General features: G+C 43.3%; 1 protein-coding gene across 1 annotated transcript in view; it reads left to right on the forward strand.

Moving 5' to 3' along the window:
- PAPPA (pappalysin 1) overlaps positions 1-18792 on the forward strand; it is a 220807-nt gene that overhangs the window by 33330 nt on the left and 168685 nt on the right. The window contains exon 2 of the mRNA XM_019540642.1: positions 6989-8057. Coding sequence (XP_019396187.1) covers positions 6989-8057 — 1069 coding nt within the window. The remainder of the gene's footprint in view (positions 1-6988; positions 8058-18792) is intronic.

An 18792-nucleotide genomic window follows, 5' to 3' on the forward strand; every position in this document is an offset into this window, starting at 1 on the left:
GAAATCATTATAATAAGTTACTGCCCAAGCTTGGGTTTATCTAATAAGCAAATTGCAACACAGCATCTTCAGGTTTGAAATTAACATTACCCCGCCTAAATCCAGCCCCTTCAGAACTCTCTGACTATGCTTTTTTGAGATGTCCTTTCTTGAAATGTACTGGACAAGCTGGGCAGTTGAATCCAGTTTTTACCATCGTCAAGGCTAAATTCTGAGCGATAAAGAACTATTAGGTCAGCTAATTTCACAGCTATAGCTTTGTCGTTGAGGGCTAGTCAGATCCACAAACAATTACAAGTTATATTTGCTGGTTACAATAATACAAGCTTCATATTAGACAAAAGTTCCAAATGTTTCCAGAAGCACATATTTATTGCTTATTATTTTTTTGGTTCTGGCCATCACAGTAAGAGCAGACTTGATTAATCTAGTCTGCTGGAGTGCGGAAATTAATGCACTCCAGCAGCCTTCAGTGTCACGTGTATCAGTGTTCCCATGTTGAAAGATGGTGGTGGGGTGCTTTAAAGTAAAGCTCATTCAATGAGTTTTTATTTAAGGTGCCCCATTGCCACTTTTAAGCATGGGGACACTGATACATGTGACACTTGAGCACTTTTAATCAATGCATCGTCCCCACCCCCCGCTGCCTCCCAGAGCACATCTATAAACTCTCTATAAGCCTAGAACATCACACAAAAGATGTACCTAAAGTTAACATTAAGGCTAAGGACAGACATTCAAAAAGCCTGAGCCTGAATTGATTTAATCTTTGCAGGTTAGTCTAACCTGGCTAGGCTGAATTGGTTTGTAACTGTACAGACATCCCAGAAATGCAGGCACATGCCTGCAGTGGTTCAGGCTAGAAGCTGGAAGGCACTAGAGCAGCCCTCACTTCCCTGCTAAACTGAGTGGGGCACAGCCAGGCCACAGCGGGACATTCTGATTAGGAATGTGTTTCCCCCACCCCGTCTGACCAGCCCAACAGGGAATTGATAACAAAGTGTTTATCACCCCTACGTCAGTGTTTATCACTCCATTAAAAAAATAATAAGAGGGACATTACCAACTACCGACTGATTCTGCCTTTGTCCTGTCTGCCACAGCACAGATTGTAGCCAGCATGTGGTCTGCTAGCTAATGCTGAGATGTCTGTGTAAGGCAGAGGGGACCAAGGAATCCCTGCTTAGGAGGGAGTCGGGAGGGGAATGTGGGGGGAGCAGGGTCCCCTGCAGTCTCTGTCAAGCTGCAGCCAGGGAGCAGAGGGGAGGGGCGAGCCCTCCTGTGGAGCAACGAGGTCCACACAACCCAGAGAGCATGCAAGGATGCTAGGGGAGTCTGATTTAATTTAAACCAGCAAGGGGTCTGGGACAGGCATTGCATAAACTGGTTTGACCCAAATCAGTTAAATCTGATACAACATTCAACCGGGTTTATCTCAAAGCGGTTTCAGCCATTCTCAAACTGATTTATGTGCACTGAACATCTGTTCTATTACAGGTTTAAACCAGTTTCTGATCACTTAAACTGGTTTATGTGTAATGTCTGTCCCTAGCCCATATGGTTCATAATCTAAAGATGGCAGTATCACAGGGAACCATACGTCAAATCAACATCTGGTGTAAATCAGCAGAGCTCCACTCAAGTTCGTGTGTAAACCAGTCTGCAAATCTTGCCTCTTGTGTCCAAAAAGAAAGTATGTAAAAGTCTGTCTTTCCTGGATCTAAATCCTATACCAGTGCCTGGTAGGTAAATGAGAAGTATCCTATCTCAATTCAGCTAAATTGGTGGCAGCAGATGATAACTACTTGTTAGTGGACCTGAGCATGATGTCTGCGCCTGAATGATTTCCCAGGTGGTTTGTTTGAGTTGCTCCTTGTCTCCTAGAAGAGTCTTAAAGGCCTCTTAGCAGTATCAGAAAATGTATAGGTGGAGATGTGTCTTCAAGTATCTTGGCGTTTGAATTATTTAACTGTCGTGGGAGAAGGGAGAGGCGGAGAGAGGGAAGAGAGATTATTCTTTCCCTCCACAAAACTATATTGGGTTCAGTGCCATACCAGTGCAGAACTTGAGATGCTTATCCAGTGGATCTTCCCTGACTTATCCAATTGCATAGAACATGGGGATACTTAACCCAAATCTGTCTGTTTTAATTATTTTCCTCTGGACAGATAAAAGCTTTCTATAGGTTCCTGTAGAATATTTGCTCTTTCAAGCGTTCCTCTGCAGCTTTGATACTAAACGATTAAAGCATGCTAGGGGGAAAAAAATACCCAGCCCAACCTTTAGTTCCCTGTTCTTGGGCCCCCTGACTGTAGCTTTGATTGTTGACCTAAATTCCCCTTTCATAACGGAGTCCTGTCACCTCTGGTTGTGTTCTCCCAGCAAAGCAGACACAGCCAACTTTTAGAAGGGCGGGGAATTATTTTGCCCTCTTCTTTCCCAAACTCTGTAGCACACTGTATCCATATCAAACTGATACCCCCCTCCCCTTCCCCCACAAATGCCACAATAAGCCCTGTTGCCTTGTCACTCAGTTAAATGGGAAAAATTATTTTGATTAAAGATTTTGGATAATTGTGCAGCTGAGATGGTTACTGGGAAGTTGCAGTTAGCAAGACACAAGAAACAGTGCTGAAGTGACGGGGGAGGCCTGGAGTTTGTTACTGATGAACTGCAAATGGATTACAACAGTTTGCTTGGCTACTTCAGCTCCTCTACTTTGAAATGCTGCCCACAGAGAGTGCTTATTACTTTAATAGTGAAAGTCTCTAGATGTGTGTCCCAGCTTCTCTAGCGATGATCACCCTCTGCTGTGACCTCAGCATCTTGGGCTTAGTTACAGCAGTGTCTTATGCCCCCTCAAGTGAGCTTGCAGAAGTTCACACATCGGTGCTCAATACTACACTAACAGTGCTCAGTTGTGCCCTGTGCGGAGTGCATCTGCAAGGCTGGTGCGCTGTTTCAGCCTGCCCTAAACCCTTAAGCCCTACTTTGCTTTAAGGGGCACATAAGCCCTGCAGGTGGTCTGTTATGATTAGCAAAGATATATTACAACAGTCATAGCTTAGGTTCTATAAAACCATGAGCCCAGCTTAAACATGATGAGATTTCTACAAATGATAAATGCGCTGTTATGCTTTGCTTTGCCTTTGGGGATTTCAGCTTGTAAGGCCTACGTTTCCAAACTATTCCCCACAAGCATAAGTTCTAAGCTTTATTTATATTTTGAAGATAATATAACTTAGGACTGGAAGTGACCCTCTGGGTTTTCAAGTCCAGCCTCTCACTGTTGCAGAAAATTGCATTATATAATCCTTGTTCATAACCTTACAGTATCCATCTTAAAAGGAGTTAGGGTTTTTGCCCCAATGACACCTGTTAGAACATTGTTCTGCACCATCATTTTAAATGAAAGCTGAGATTCTTGCTTAATCCAGGGCTTGAGGAAAAACAAATATTTCAGGGCTCTTACATTGGCAACACAGACTGTTTCATCTCAGCTGTAGCATGCAAGCAGAAACCTGCAGAACTCTGTATGCCCTTTTGTGTGAAAATCCTGCACTTTGAGTGTGCATGTATGTGTGTGTGTGTACCTGCTGTAGGAAAAACAAATGTTAAGTTTTATTTTTCACTCATGTCCTCACAGCATTTGTAACAACAGTTGGGTACCTGCAGCCGATAAAAGCTGGAGAGAAGAATACCGTATGTGATAGCTCTTTTGATTTTATTGCTGGTCTGTGCCCTAAACCAAAAAAGCACGAGGAATCAGAATCTTAAATTCCTTCACTTCAGTAGCTGTATTATGGGTGTTTCCATTGTCACTGGTTTTGTCCTCATTTGGCTCGCTATAAATCTTGAATTGATAGCAGGCGTTTGAGTCAAGCTCAAGCCACATTGCATCACATCAGAGCCAAAGTGCACAAAGGAAAGACAGAGATCACTACCAACCTGTAGTATTCCTCCAGCAGCTCCATTTATTCAGCTGAGGTCAATCACTAGCATCCTACAGCATGAGAGAGAGGAGGATGGCTTTTAAAGCTGGATGGAAACTGAATTTCTATTCTGTACGCTTCTTAGTTTTCAGAGGCTTTTATTTAGCCTAGATTAGGACACAAAATTCAAAGCTTGACTCTGGAAGCCTTCAGGTCACGTATTTGGAGACAGTCAGTATGACAGGGCTAGAGACTGGGAGCTTCAGACCTAGAAAGTTGTCCCAAGAGCTGCTCATCAGAGACTCTGGAAGCCCTTTGAGCTACTGAGCTTCCTAAGGGGGATTCACTGAGAGGGAAAGGTCCGTGATCAATGTAGTACACCTCTGAAATGTCTGTCATTGTGAGGGGCGTTGTACCATTTATACCTAAAGTTCCTTGTGACTGATAGCCCACATTTTTGATATTCAAAATTTTCCACGTCAGAAAGAAAGCCTGAGCTTCTAGAAACAGTCATGTAACCCCAAAAGAAGGAATCCAATGGCATTTTAGATTTCCCTTAAGGAATAGTTTTTCTTATATAACTTTATGCCTCCATCTTTGACTTTGGATAGTATAACTATCGTGCCGTTACATGCAGCTTCTAAATATTCCTCAGATCAACAAAAGTTTGCATTTGGTGATAAGCAAGAGCTGACCACATCTTGTTAACCCTCAGGCCTCTCTTAAAACTGCGTGGGAGTTTCCTTTGCACCCCTATGCTTCCTAGGTCTTCCTCATACCCTTAGGGTGCTCTGTACTTCTCTCCATGAGAGCTCCTTTGAACTCATGCAAAGGTATTTCTATTTTGCATTTTTAGTCCCAAGAGCTTATCTGTAGGAGACCTATCCTCCGTTTTCCCCCTGCTCATTCTGGTACTCTGCACGCATCGCCACAGTAGGTACCATATTACCTATCATATGAATAAAGGTACCATAGTACCTTCATTTGAGATAAAATGAATCTATTAAAAATGCAAAAGAGACTGTATGTTTTTATACCTCTAAAAGTGAGTACATTTTGCGAAAAAATACCCAGGGAGAGCTTAACCCAAAACAACACTGGCAGTATGATAACATTTGTTTCCCAGGTAAACATTCACCTTGGCCTGATTGGAAAATATCATTTTTAAAGCAGCTTGTTTTCCCTCTCCGTTCTCATTCTTTCTCTCTCGTGATCAGAAGTATCAGGGTAAGCTTGAAGCTGAGCTTGAAAAGATTTTGAACTGAGTGCGCCCTACAGATGAATAAACACATTACCTTCCTAACCCTGAGATCTCTCTTCCAAAGGAAACAGGAAAAGGGGGAGCTTAGAGTCCCTAGCAAAATAACAGAGTGCAGAAAAAAAAAGACCTGTGTAAAATTTTTTGACTTTCCCATCAGACGGGTTTTTTTGTGGAGGGGGGCAGGGAGGAGAAGGGGGAAGAGGGAAGGTGGGTGACAGAAGTGGGGAGGAAAAAAAATACAGTTGAACACTTCTGTAACCTCTGCTCTGTTGATACTAGACAAGACCACACTGTTAATGAGTGATTGTTAACAGATGGCTGTTGAGCAACTTGTTCTGCATTACAAGCAAAAGATGCTGTTTGGTGGTGGTGTTGGGAAGGTTAGGGTGCAAGGGTGAAGTAAGGGGATATTTAGTCTTTAAATACAGACTGAAACCATCAAAGATTTAAGATTTCCAGTCAGACATCTGGAAGCAGAGGTTGGGACAGGGCATATTCATATGCACGTGTACTAGAATGCTATTTGGTACTGAAGTCCTTAACACTTCCCCCGTTCCACCCTGATCAAGGTGTGTCCACCTATATTCCTCATTTTGTGACTCCTAGCCATTAAGATCTGAGAGGAGGACCCCACATTTCCCACCCAGTTCTCACCTGTCCCAAATTGGGAAGGAGCTCGCTCTCCCTAGACCTCTAACCTCCAGAGCTCACTGACCCACAGTGGAAGGAGATAGTTCCCCGAGTCTTTGGGAAACGGGCCTGTTTCATTCCTTGCAGTTCTCTTTTCATTCCTACCTCTCTTTCATTTCCCCTCATGTTCTAAAATTGAGCTTTTGACTTGCACATAAGTCAGGGTGCAGTAGACATGTAACTGCCTACAGCAGTGTAGGGGTGCAGGCAGGTACCCAGGGCAAAGCGAAAGCAGCGACTTCTGGTTCACGATTGCAAATATGCAGCTGCCAACAGCAGCCATTTTTTTGTGCCCCCCCTTCCCTCTCCCCAAGTCAGGGCCCAAGGGAGTTGTCCTTATCATCATCCCAAGTTATGCCACTCTTGAGGTATGGACCTATACTGTATACAAGACATGATTAGCATATATTTCTGTTGTGGGCAGCAAATGGATACTCCCCTTTGAGCATACAGATAATCACCTTGTAGAGCATTACTACGACTCTGTAATACAGTGACTCCAGTGTAAGTGTGTATATATTTTTCTCACCAGTTTTCATGGGGAGAGATTTTACAAACAGCCTGAAGGAGTAAGGCACACACATTCCACTTGGTCTGGGCTTCGATGAGAATCCTAGCCATGCATAATTTTGCAGGCTGTGCTAGAATTAAATGACGTATTTTTCTCCTCCTAGAATTTTTGAACAAAGATTTAAGGGATATGGGGTATGTGCCTAGGCAGAGAGGGAGAGAGAATTAGTAATCAAGGACATATCTTGAAACTCCGCTTGGTTTAAACAAGTGACGTCAAATTTATGGCTCAAATACATGTAAGGAGAATGAACTTCCATCTTTGCCACTGTGGGATTGCAAAACAATTCTGGTCTTTGGCCATGGAAAGGGAGCTGCATTGATTCGTATGACATGCCCTTGGCAACCCCTAGCCTTTGATACTAAGTCCTCTTCTATAGCCACCTGCTCATCAGATGGTTTGACATGGCTAGTCTACTTCAACATTCTTAATATACATATTTATATATACATGTTATTAATTAAAAAATAAATACGTTAAATAGCCTGTTCTGCAACTCTTATTTATTTATATTTCTTTTTTGGGGGCACATAGGACTATATGACAAATGTTCTTACACCTCTCGTGACCGAGGATGGGTCCTGGGGATAAACACCATCAGTGACCAGGGCAATAGAGACCCCCGCTATTTCTTCTCGCTGAAGACAGACCGTGCTCGCAAAGTTACCACCATTGCCGCACATCGCAGCTACCTCCCTAATCAGTGGGTGCACCTGGCTGCCACCTATGATGGGCACCTGATGAAACTCTATGTGAATGGTGCCCAGGTGGCTACAAGCGGGGAGCAGGTGGGCAGCATCTTCAGCCTTCTGACCTTGAAGTGCAAGGTGCTCATGATTGGTGGAAATGCCCTAAACCAGAACTATCGGGGTTACATAGAGCACTTCAGCTTTTGGAGGACAGCCCAATCTCAGCAGGAGATCTTGTGGGACATGGGCCAGGCAATTCATGGACAAGGCACCCCCCTACCTCAGCTAGTTCTTCAAGACAGTTTACTGAATGTGAAAAGCACCTGGTCTCCTATGAAAGATGGCAGCAGTCCTCAGATTATGTTCAGCTATCACCATAGCTACTTGCTGGATACCAGCTTGGATCCTCCTCTCTGTGGACAGACAGTCTGTGACAACGTGGACGTGATTGCCAGCTACAACAAGCTCCCAAGCTTCCGCCGCAACAAGGTGGTACGTTACCGGGTAGTGAACCTCTACGATGACAAGCACCAAAATCCCACGGTCAGCCGGGAGCAGATTGAGTTTCAGCATCAGCACCTGAACGAGGCCTTCAGCCACTACAACATTACCTGGGAGCTGGAGGTGCTGGAGGTGAAGAACTCCTCACTTCGCCACCGGCTCATCCTAGCCAATTGTGATATCACCAAGATTGGAGATGAAAACTGTGACCCTGAGTGCAATCACACCCTGACCGGGTATGATGGAGGGGATTGCCGGCATGTGCGTCACGCTCTGTTCAACAAGAAGAAGCAAAATGGGGTGTGTGACATGGATTGTAACTATGAAAGATACAGCTTTGATGATGGGGAGTGCTGTAACCCGGAGATAACTGATGTCACCAAGACATGTTTTGATCCCTATTCTCCTTACAGGTAGGAAACTTCTTAAAATTGAGGTGTTTATAATAGTACTAGTGAACATTAGACTGAGTGTTGACAGGTCTGCCAGCTGTCCATCCCCCTTGAGTTATTGGTTCTCTTCTTTTTTTTTTCATTTCCCCCCTTGGGTAATTGCACTCAAATACATTCAGTGAGAGCGAAGTCTTCAATACTGACTTGCCACTGAATCTAAATTTCCTTTCCCTTCAAATGGCATTAGATTCAAACAGGCAACTTGGGAAAACCCATAAGTGGTAGATTATAAACTGTATTTTATAGTGTTGCATAGCCGATTTTAGCTCAAGGCCCCAGAGTGTAGGACCTGAAACCATAAAAAGGTCGTGTGGCATGAGGGAAGAGCACCTGAGGTGAGAGAGAGAGATTTAAATATTCTCAGGCAGACCTCAACCAAGACTTCTTAAAGGGTAGACAGTTTATTCAAGGCCCCTTAATGCTATATTAATTTAGATTTCTGTATGTACTTACGGAGGGAATATCATGCTGTGGTTGTAGCGAGAAGGGGACAGACTGTCGGGATTCCTAGGTGCTATTCTAGACTTTGGGCTGGTAACTTAACTCTTCTGTACCTCTGTTTACGCATCTGAAAGATGAGGATAGTGCCACATCTGTTCCTGACAGGAGATCTATGAAAGGTAGCTATTTAAGCTTGTAAAGCAAGCTGAGATCTTTGGCTTAAGATATAGATATAAACTATTATTCTGTACTAAGAACCCATTTCTCAAATTAGTTACATCAGTTTGATATCTAGTTTTACATCAGTGTAAGTGTGAGAAGTAGATACTGAATAGTGTATACCACAGAAGATCCCCTACCATTCTGTGAAATAATCATGGCAGCATGATAAAGACCCACATAAAAGAGAAATTACTGCTAAGACCCTATCCTTTGCATACCTTGTTAGGGCACCACATTGCACCTCGAAGGATTGGAGAGGGGGGCGGAAGTCAGTGTTTAGAATATCCTGTATCATCATCAACAACAGGGCTGGTTATGAAGGAAAATGTCAGCTGCTACAGGATCATCTAGATTGTATAGTCAAGCATGTTACTATTTTTATAAGAAAGTGACACTGTCAAGGGAACTTGTCTGCTAGATTTATACAACTAGAGGGAGAAAATGTGCATCTGTTTTTTTAAAAACATCCACTGAATTAAGAAACATAGAACAAATATCCCGTCACAGCTTAGGTCAAAATTGTGTGCATATTAACCAGGTGAGGACCTTGGTTAAACACCCATGATCACAAATATCAAAAAGGGAAAATGACTAGTCTGTTTTCATTGAGGAGTGGACAAGAAAAGCAACCGAGCAAACTTCAAAGACAAAATTGAAGTCGGATTTGTTAATAAATCTTCAGTTCTCAAAACTCAAGGTGTTAGTAATAATGAGCTAAAATATTGTTTAGCAAAATATTATTTGTAACCTGATAGTGTTTCAACATTTATGCTGTTGACCATGTCATATACACAGAACTTTTAAATACAACACAACCAGGAAAGCCTTTTAAAATTTTATAAAACTGGCTTTTTATTACTATCTTAATGTACACAAACATTTATTTTCTGAACTAAATGTCTAGGCTTTGTAGGCAAAATGTACTTGTGCAAGCTAACGCAGGTGATTTCATTTGCTAACTCTGCAGTTACATCTACAAGGCTGTTGGTTTTTCCTAAGCAACTGTATATTCCTCATAAGGGGCCTTTGGGCTGCATTCCCAGTTGTGAATTGAGCACCCTATGGGATGGAGCCCACGCAACCTCTACCCAAGCCTTGTCTGCTTGATCCATGTGAGTGCTCCCTAGTGACTTTGACATCCTAAATAGGTAACAGGACACTGCTTTCAGCTGTCTGAGATCGTCCTCCGCAGTGGTGAACATTAGGAGCTTCTCCCGGTTGGATCTGCCAGACACCCATCATCCCTCAAACCTGTAAATTAATGGAATTGTTTTTCTTTTATCATCCAAAATAACAGAAAATAAATTTGGCCTCAGGGCTGGCCTGAGGTTGCAACACTGACATCAATGGCTAGCACAGAGGCCAAGGAAGGCTTTAAAAAGTCTGTTTTTTCTCTGTAATCTGAGACACATGTTTGCTGTTCAGTGTGCCTCGGTCAGAACATGTCAACAATAGCAGGTAGGGCTACAGGCATCATTGATCAATGAGGCTTTTAAGTCATATGCCTCCATATTAGCTATTCAGGCCAACAACAGAGGTTTGCAATCACCAGCTTGGCACCAAAGCCCTCACTGACAGAATGGGTGTGGATCTTCAAACCCCAGCTCTGGCCTTAGCATTGCCCTCCGTTCAGTGTTTCAAAGTCAGTGATTAACTTGGCACTGATCACACCTGTTGCACACCTCCAGCCACTTTTGACATGCATCGAGTCCTCACACCTCTCTGATGCAGGCCTTACAATCCATTGTTGAAGACATCTCGTTGTCTTCTATGTGATTCACTCCCAGGAATTTCCTCTGTCAAAGCTCGATCATACAAGAAGCTGGGGGAAAAGAGCTCATACTCTGGTTGCACCTCAAATAAGAAGAGGAAAGATGAAGAGGTCTTGGCTTCTCAGTCTTCCTCAGCAATGTGTTGCCTCCAGATTTCACAGATTCAAGCTCCTTATATGTTCTTAATGTCACCTATTCTGGGAAGCCACCACACAGTCCCCTGGCATCCTGGATATGTGGCTGAGATATAGGAACTGCCTCCAGCACCTTTTGATCCACTATAAAATGATTCCCACTGGCCAATCTCCAAGCTATAAACAAGATAGTCTGTTATTGGTCCTATCACACTTCACACATTCCTTCCAGGACCTTTTACAACTGTATTTATGGTTCTTGTTTCAAGAAATATTGAAGATACTTCTTGACAACACTTGACTTCACTCATAGATCTACCACATAAATAGATCTATGAAAAGGCTCCTTGCAGTCGCTTCCTGCCCTTGTGGACAAAGTGCTCAGGTCCTGCAGAATTGCCCTTTCAGTTACTGGCCTTGCTAAACACCCTTTTTACTGGTGTTGATTTCAGCACCAGTACTACCACTACCATTGCTTCTCTGTCCTTCCTTTCTGGAACTACTGCCAACGTCTCCTGCACCAAAGGGCCAGGAGTCCATAGTGCTTGTGGGTACCAGCAGGCACAATGCTGCAAGACTCTTATAATGATGTTGTCATACTGGTGGTAGATGTACCAAGGGGTAATATAGCATCAAATGTTCTGCAAAATATACCAAAGACAAGGTATTCCTATCCATACATAAGGCTTTGCTTTCCCCAGTCAAAGAAACCTTCTGGACACAGTCTTCTCCAGCAGTTTCATAGCAAGGAGACAGGCTGTACCCTGCTCCATCACAGGCTTTGAATATTTGGTTTAGTTCAGAGGCTACCTCTATGGATAGAGAAAGGAAACAGAATAAATGCACTTGTCTGAAAGATATATTCCTTGTATCTTTGGCCATGCATGTCATTGCTTAGCAGGTGGGATGAGTGACGCCTTGTGGGGAGGTCATGGCACCCACCTCTGGTTCTATTCCACTCAAAGGATCTAGCTGAGGTGGAAAAATAATGTCAGATCACACTCCTGTGCAAAGATCGGGGCCACTGGAATCACTGCTTATATACAGTCATGGCTTTGCACGTCAGTCTTCATCATGAACTGCTGCGGGCAGATAGAAAATCTTCCCCTTGATTGTAAAACTCTGTTCGGTTAAAAGGCAGATGAAATTCTGGAATTTGAAAGCTACCAGAGTAACTTCAGTCTCTCGTGTTCTCATACAATCTGCTGCCACTGAAGTTGGAAAGTTGTCAGACATGACTGATACCAGAGATTTGCCTTATAAACATCCACTTATGCTTATGTACTGTATTGAAACTCTCTGCAGACCTCCTTTCCTGTCCTCTCTGCCAAACAGCAAGGAAAATAGGGAAGGAGCCTTACTAGTCTGGATACAAGCTCTTGAGGGATGTTTCTCAGACATCGTTCAACATGAAAGTCAAAGCTAGTGTTTTGCCAATTCTACATTTCTACTGCCTCCTCAAAACTCCCTTTGTTTACCAGGATGTGCAGTTCTACAAATCTTGGTGTGAAATCCCATCACACTGCTGCAGAAGGGAGACGTTATATATCAAGGCTACTCTGTAGAGTTACTCTTTGCACCACCACCTTCTTTCACCTCTCATCTCCCGCCAGAGACATTTTTACAAGACACCTTTAAAGGAAGAAGCAAATAAGCAGAGAGGATAGCAGGAATTTCTTTCACCCCTCGCGTTCCAACAACATTAGGCACTACACAGTTCTCTGGCGATATCTCAGGAGCTTGAAACTCCAAGATGGATCCAGGCTACACAGCAATATACTGGATATCTGAGAAAGACTGAGCACTGCAAGTCCTTTTTCCTTTCTTCTTGGGGAACAGAGCACTGGTGCCAGGCATTATCTGAAAGCTTTGCCAAACCCTTTTCCCTCGGTAAAGGAGTTTGCTCCCTTGTGGGATTTGTACTTGAGTACTAGCAAATCTCCTAAGATCCCCATTTGATCCCTTTGGAGATCACATCTAGAATGATCTGTCGTACATAACCACATTCTTTATAGTCATTGCCTCGGCTTGGAAGATGAGTGAGTTACGGACCCTGCTAATAAGCCTATCTTATGCTGTCACACACAGTATAGGGGGTCCGCCTGTCTTCACACAAAATCTGTCTCTAGGGACTCCCATGTTAATCAACTCATCTCTTTCCCACAGACTTGCAGGTGCAACGTACCTTCACACACCGGAAACCAGGAGGATGTTCCGTTTTAATTTGAGCTAACTAACGCCTCTGTTAAATTCAGTAGGTTATTTGTAATGCATGGGGGAGAAGGGGTGATGTGAAGTATGGGCTCTTTCTATTCATAGTGTTCATGCAGCCCCAGTTGGCTTTGCTGGAAGTTCTGTGAACTCCGTGCCAGGGGCACCAAGCCCATGAGTGTGAATGCCCAAAGGCAACTCGCGACAAACAGCAGTTGCTTGTAACTTTGCATGAGATAAGCTTGCTTATTTTCCACCTTATTTATCTGTGTGGCCGGCATAAGCAGCCACAGGAGGATCACCCAGCTACAGATATCTGCACCAGCGTTTAATTGCTGCATACTGTGCTATACATTTTTAAGGGTGGTGCCTGGAGACTAACCAAATGCGGGCCCCCTCTGTGCAAAGCCCGGTACAAAAAGAGAGCAGTAGTGCCTGTCACAAAGAGCCTGTAGCCTGAAGGTACAGCAGAAAGGCTTGTGGAAAAGGGAAACAACACGTAAGTGGAGTGAACAGAGAGATGGAGGATAACATATGAATGTTGTGATGCTTGCCAGGGTTCCTTTTGTTCATGATGGAAGTGTTGGAGGTTTGAGCAGGGTTTGGAGCAGCGGTTTGCGTTTTTTGAAGGGGCTCAGTGAAGAGCTGGTTAGCCAAATGAAAAGAGCATGATAGGGAAGGTAGATGGGCCATAGGAAGGAAGCAGAAACACAGGGAAGGAAGACGAGGGAGGAAAGGGCAGAGAGGAACGTGGAGCAGCAGGCAGGATGATGCTGCCGTCTTTGACCTAAACTGAGGAACTGACCCAGTACACTTCAGTACCAGAATCAGGGCAGTATGTGAAGCGATAGAGGTTGTAATTTAGATATGCTCCCTAACATAGGAGACTGAGGAAGTTGGGAATTGGGAGCTGGATTATAGAGCCTCGTATGCCTGAAGGGAAATATACGATAACAGAGGTTTAAAAAATAGCTTGTTCCATAAACGCTGAAGAATTGCATATTTATTAGTCAAGATCAGTTTCAAAGTGCATGTGATATCTTCCCACTAAGCCATAAGTCAAAGCAGCACCCAGAAAAACCCCTATAAAAACTCTTAAAGGTGTGTGTGGGTTTTGGGATGGAGCCAAGTGCCATGTCTCCTTCAGAGCTATCCTGAAGGACTGTAACGCAAAGCCCTGTGACAGGTTTTTCAGGGCTGTTATGAGATGTCTTTATCCCCATGGACCCATTGCAGTGTTTATAATGCATGCTTATAAAAGACCTGTTATAAAAATTTATGAAGCTTATAACAGTATCATTTTTCATAATTTATGGCCAGATCCAGCGAGAAGTGGGATGTTTATGGCCCAGGCTTACTGCTGTGGGATGTTTAGACCAACTTATCACCAGCAAAATCAGTGTTACCCAATGTGACAAGAGCTGTATTGGATGAAACAGAATCAGAGAGCTCATACACAGCTGTGGAAAACTCAGGATTCTTGCTCTGCATGAGGTTTTTTAAAGTCCTTTCTTTCCATTTTATTCTGAACAGGTTTGCAGTTTATAAGCTTTTGTTTGGCTTGTTAGAGTCCCCAACTTCTTAATGAATCTCAGCTGAACATACCCAGCTTGCATCTGCTTTCAACACCTTAGATCAACATAGGTTACTAAGGAAGTGGTTCCAGGTTCATTAGTAATAGATGGACAGCTAGATAAATGGGCAATCAGAAAGGTCAGTGAAAGCAGCATTGGGGGAACTCCATGCCATCCATAATACTTAAAATGTTAAGGGCACAGACATCTAATAAGCTCCCCAAAGCCAGGAAATTCAGAGGGAAGGCTGAAATTCCATACTTGACGCACCCCGCTGTGACTATGTATTCCAGCACACCTCGTGTTAGTTTTCTGAGATGCCTGCAATCTGGGGAGCAGCAGAAGTTCCTTTAGAATGGAGTTTCACCTTTAACTCCGAATTTCCTGGCATGTGTGAGTTTTGAAGTAAATGCATAACTTTTCCCCAATGTAGTTTTTCATTTTTAATTTCCTTTTCCTCTGAATTAACGACAACTAGAGAGACTCCAATGTAATCGGATCAGGTTTTTTTTTTTTCTTCTTCTTCTTTTAACCTGATCTGATCTCAGTGAAAGCCTCTAGGAAAATTGGACTTGGAAAAATTCTTCTCTCGTTGCACTTCTGGGCTCCGGTGGCCAGTCTGGTCCTGGAACAAAGAAGGGTTTTGCAAACCTCAGACCAGTTCTTTTGTGAGACAATTTGATGGCTCAGGAAGTATAACAGGACAGCAAAACCTTTGAAGGATTTATTGAAATCCTGTTCAGTTGTGGGTCATAGTCACTTCTGTCTGACAGGTGTTCAGTGTAAAATGGATTGGAGTATCTCTGTCTAGTTCCCAGTAGCCACGTGAGAAATTCATCTTTGAAGCTGGCAGGAGCTGACTCACTTGGTTGCAGTTTTAGCAAAGGGATGTCAGGTTAAAAAGGCTATGGAGAATGAATGTCCTTCTCCTACTTGGAGATGGCTTCTGTAGGTCTGAATTGATCTGTGTTGGCAGGAAACCTCAAACGAATGCTGTTTGTGCTCTGTACCTTGTGGATACACAGAACTCTTCAGTTTTCATGATCTATAACTTCAGCTTTCCCCCCCAATCCAAATTCTTTTTTTTTTTTTTAATCACTCTCCTCAGCTTTATAACTGAGCAGCTCGTTCACAGGGAAATTTGAAAATGTGCCGAAGTTGCCTGGCTACTGGTTTTGTAACCGACTCCAAATTCAGACTGGGCTTGTTAGAAGGTCTGAGAACCTGGGCCTAGTTCCAAATGAAGCAGTAGCCAATTTATTGTTTCATTTCAAACCTCCCGAAGCTTGTGATTTTGCATGGGTTTGCAATGGAAGTAATTGAAACTCAGCAGTTCCTGGTAGATTTTGTTTTAGTATTTGGGGTTCACACGGACCCAGACATTCGAGTGCATCTCTGGCTAAAGGACCCTGAAAATACCTTAGGGATTTTGCTATTGAAACATACAGCTAAGGTACCTTTGTCACCTATAGAATAATCTGCATAAGGAGGAGGCATCCTGAAATGCTGAGAATATGGGAAATTCCTTTTATCCTCTGCTAAGCTAAGCACTTCCCTTTCTGACAGATAAAAGCACTTTTGTCACCTTGACAGGAAACAAATGGATGTATTCCCCACCCCCCTCCCGATTTGTACTGCCTAATCAGCATCCTCTGATTTGCATTTCTGCCCTTGTCTTGCAACACTGCCCACAGCTGATAGGTTTTAATCTCTATTACAGAGTTATCCCAGGCACCAATAACAGGACTGGAGTAGCAGAAAGGTTTTGTTCAGGTAAACCAACCAAATAGAAAGCTTAGAATAGACTTTAAAACCTGCAACCCCATAGCCTACAGCTCTATGTATGAGCAGCATTTTGTTCTGTCTCTTGAAATGCAAGAGGGTATTGGAGGCTGGGGGGATTGCTAAGTAAAGAAAGCTAGTGAGCAAATGGAAATACCTTCTTATTTCCTCAGTCGAATGCAGGAGTCAGTCTCCCTCCCTCCTCTGTTATGGGGGGCCTCCTTTTCCGTTTTCTTAAGTTGACAACGGCCTTATTTAATCAGTTTGCTCTGACATGGAGCCAAGAAGGGGCTCTGGTGTGTGATGTCGGGTCTTGTGTGCATTCAGACTTCCACAGCTGTTAGCTAGCAAGGCTTGGCTTTTGACTACTGAGGCATTTTTTTATAGCCACAGAGGGCAACTATTAATAGAAGAAATTTACCAAAACACAGAATTATCCAGTATTAAGAAGTTTGGGGGTTGGGGGAGGAAGCCTGTGGGATTAATGCCAGGAAAATTCAGTGCTGAAATTACACCAAAAGATACAGTAAAATGAACTATGCCAGGAAAAGGTTGAATCTGTTCCTTGTACTTTGATAGTATTTCTTCTTTGCTAATGAGCTGCTCTCCCCTAATAGAATGAATTTCTGAATCATGTTCTTTACAATAAAACCAAATATTATTATAGAAAAAAAAATGAACAAAACTTAAATAGAAAATGTCTAGATTTTGGATGTATTACATTGTGTAATTACTGCCCTGTAGAAGGGCTGGAATTCCCACCTCTGGAGGCATTTAAATTAAAACTGGACACACTACTTGGAAATGTATATATAGATTTTCTATATTAGTATGGTATAAACAAGATGGGTTGTTTCCATCCCCCTCTGCCCATCTCTAATTTCTGTGACAAGACTCTATAGGGCTGCAGTCAGCAGCGTTTCCCAGTGGTGGGTCAGTACAGCCCCACTCAGGTTCAAGGTCGGCTGGCACTAGGATCCAGCTGCTGCTGATTCTTCCTACCACCACTTCTCTGTGCAACCCGGATGCCCCCCAGCTCCACAGGCCAAATCTGGCTCATGTGCTGTAGGTTGCCATCCCTTGCATAGGGTATTTAGCCACATGGTTCGGTTTTCAAGTATGTTTGTTTTCATACCACGGAAGACTGATTAAGGAACATGGAGAAGAGCATGAGCATGTTGGTTTAAACATATACTCCGGGTGGTGTAAAGATATGGATACAAATTTCATTTGGAAATCCCCCTGTTTTTGTAATTCCTTTAAATATTGCAGGTGAGGTTTCCAAAGGCCTAAAAGTCTATTATGTGATTGAGCCCAAGTGTCCAGCAAGGGAAGTTAACGGTTTGAAAAACTACCCTCTCTCTCTCTCTCTCTGTCTGAATACACTTGGTTTGTTTTTGCTTAATAGGAAATGAGACAGGGGCAGATGATTAGTGAACCATGCTGAGTAAATAAGGAAATATATGGTAATACATTAGAGGAGATGAGTGGACCTCATAAGGGCCAGAACTTAGTTTGCTTCAGATAAGCACCTAAGGCTGCCTATAGACGTGCTCATTTGCATTCTAATTAGAATGATTAATGAAGTCTGGTCAACGCTTTAATTAAAACATTCCAGCCTCGCCTCACCATCACGTGTATTAAGTCCCCCCACCCCCACATTTCAAAATGGCCATGGGGGCGCTTTAACTAAATGTTGTCAAATGAGCTTTCGTTAAAACGCCCCCACGGTCATTTTGAAATGCGGGAAGGAAGGGAGCTTAATACAGTGACCGGGAGCTGTTTTAATAAGAACGGCTGTCTGGGAACCACTCTAATTAAAATGCCCCTGCAAGCCCCCCACCTCTGAGCACGTGTATAGGCAGCCTAAGAGTTGGGAAGCTTATTCAAACTGTCTGAACTCTTTGGCTCTAGAAAATCAGTCCGGGAGTTTGACAGAAAGGGGCTTTCTCCAGTGTCCTGCAAGATTCCTGGTTTCTCAATAGTCTCAGAATAATGCAGGGTTGTCCTTGACTGCCATGTGCCATATTTCAGCTTTTGAGCCCATTTAGTCCTACAAAAGAAAGAGGAGCAGGAAAACATGAAACAGTAAAGGAGACCGTTAGACTTTTACAAATATTAAGGGAGATTTAGTTAGCCTTCGGCTTAATGTTTCCAGTGAAGGGGGTTGTGTGTGCATAGCTCTTGCTTTTCTTTAGTGCCAAATTCTGTGAAGTGCTGATTATTTTTTTTATAGAAGGTGCTTGATGATCTCAGTTCACACTGATAGCAGTGAGAGTTGAGAGTGCTTATGAGCAGGGCTGTGCAAAGCTTCGGGTGGCGATTCAATTCAGAGGAGATTCGGCCTGATTCAGTGGCCGACTCTCCAAATTTGAATCGAGTCAAGGGACTGATTTTAAAGGTTTGAATCGATTCAAAACTCTCTGAATCTTTGGCAAAGATTCGGAGAGCTTTGATGATTCGGGTAGTCCCCGGCGGCTGCAGCAGGGAGCTTCAGACACTCTGAGCTGGTAAGCACTAGGAGTGGAGGAGGGGAAGCTGGGGGAGGGGACCATGGGGA

This window comes from Crocodylus porosus, unplaced genomic scaffold (assembly GCF_001723895.1).
Source record: "Crocodylus porosus isolate Cpor-Errol unplaced genomic scaffold, CroPor_comp1, whole genome shotgun sequence".
Classification (NCBI taxonomy): domain Eukaryota; kingdom Metazoa; phylum Chordata; order Crocodylia; family Crocodylidae; genus Crocodylus; species Crocodylus porosus.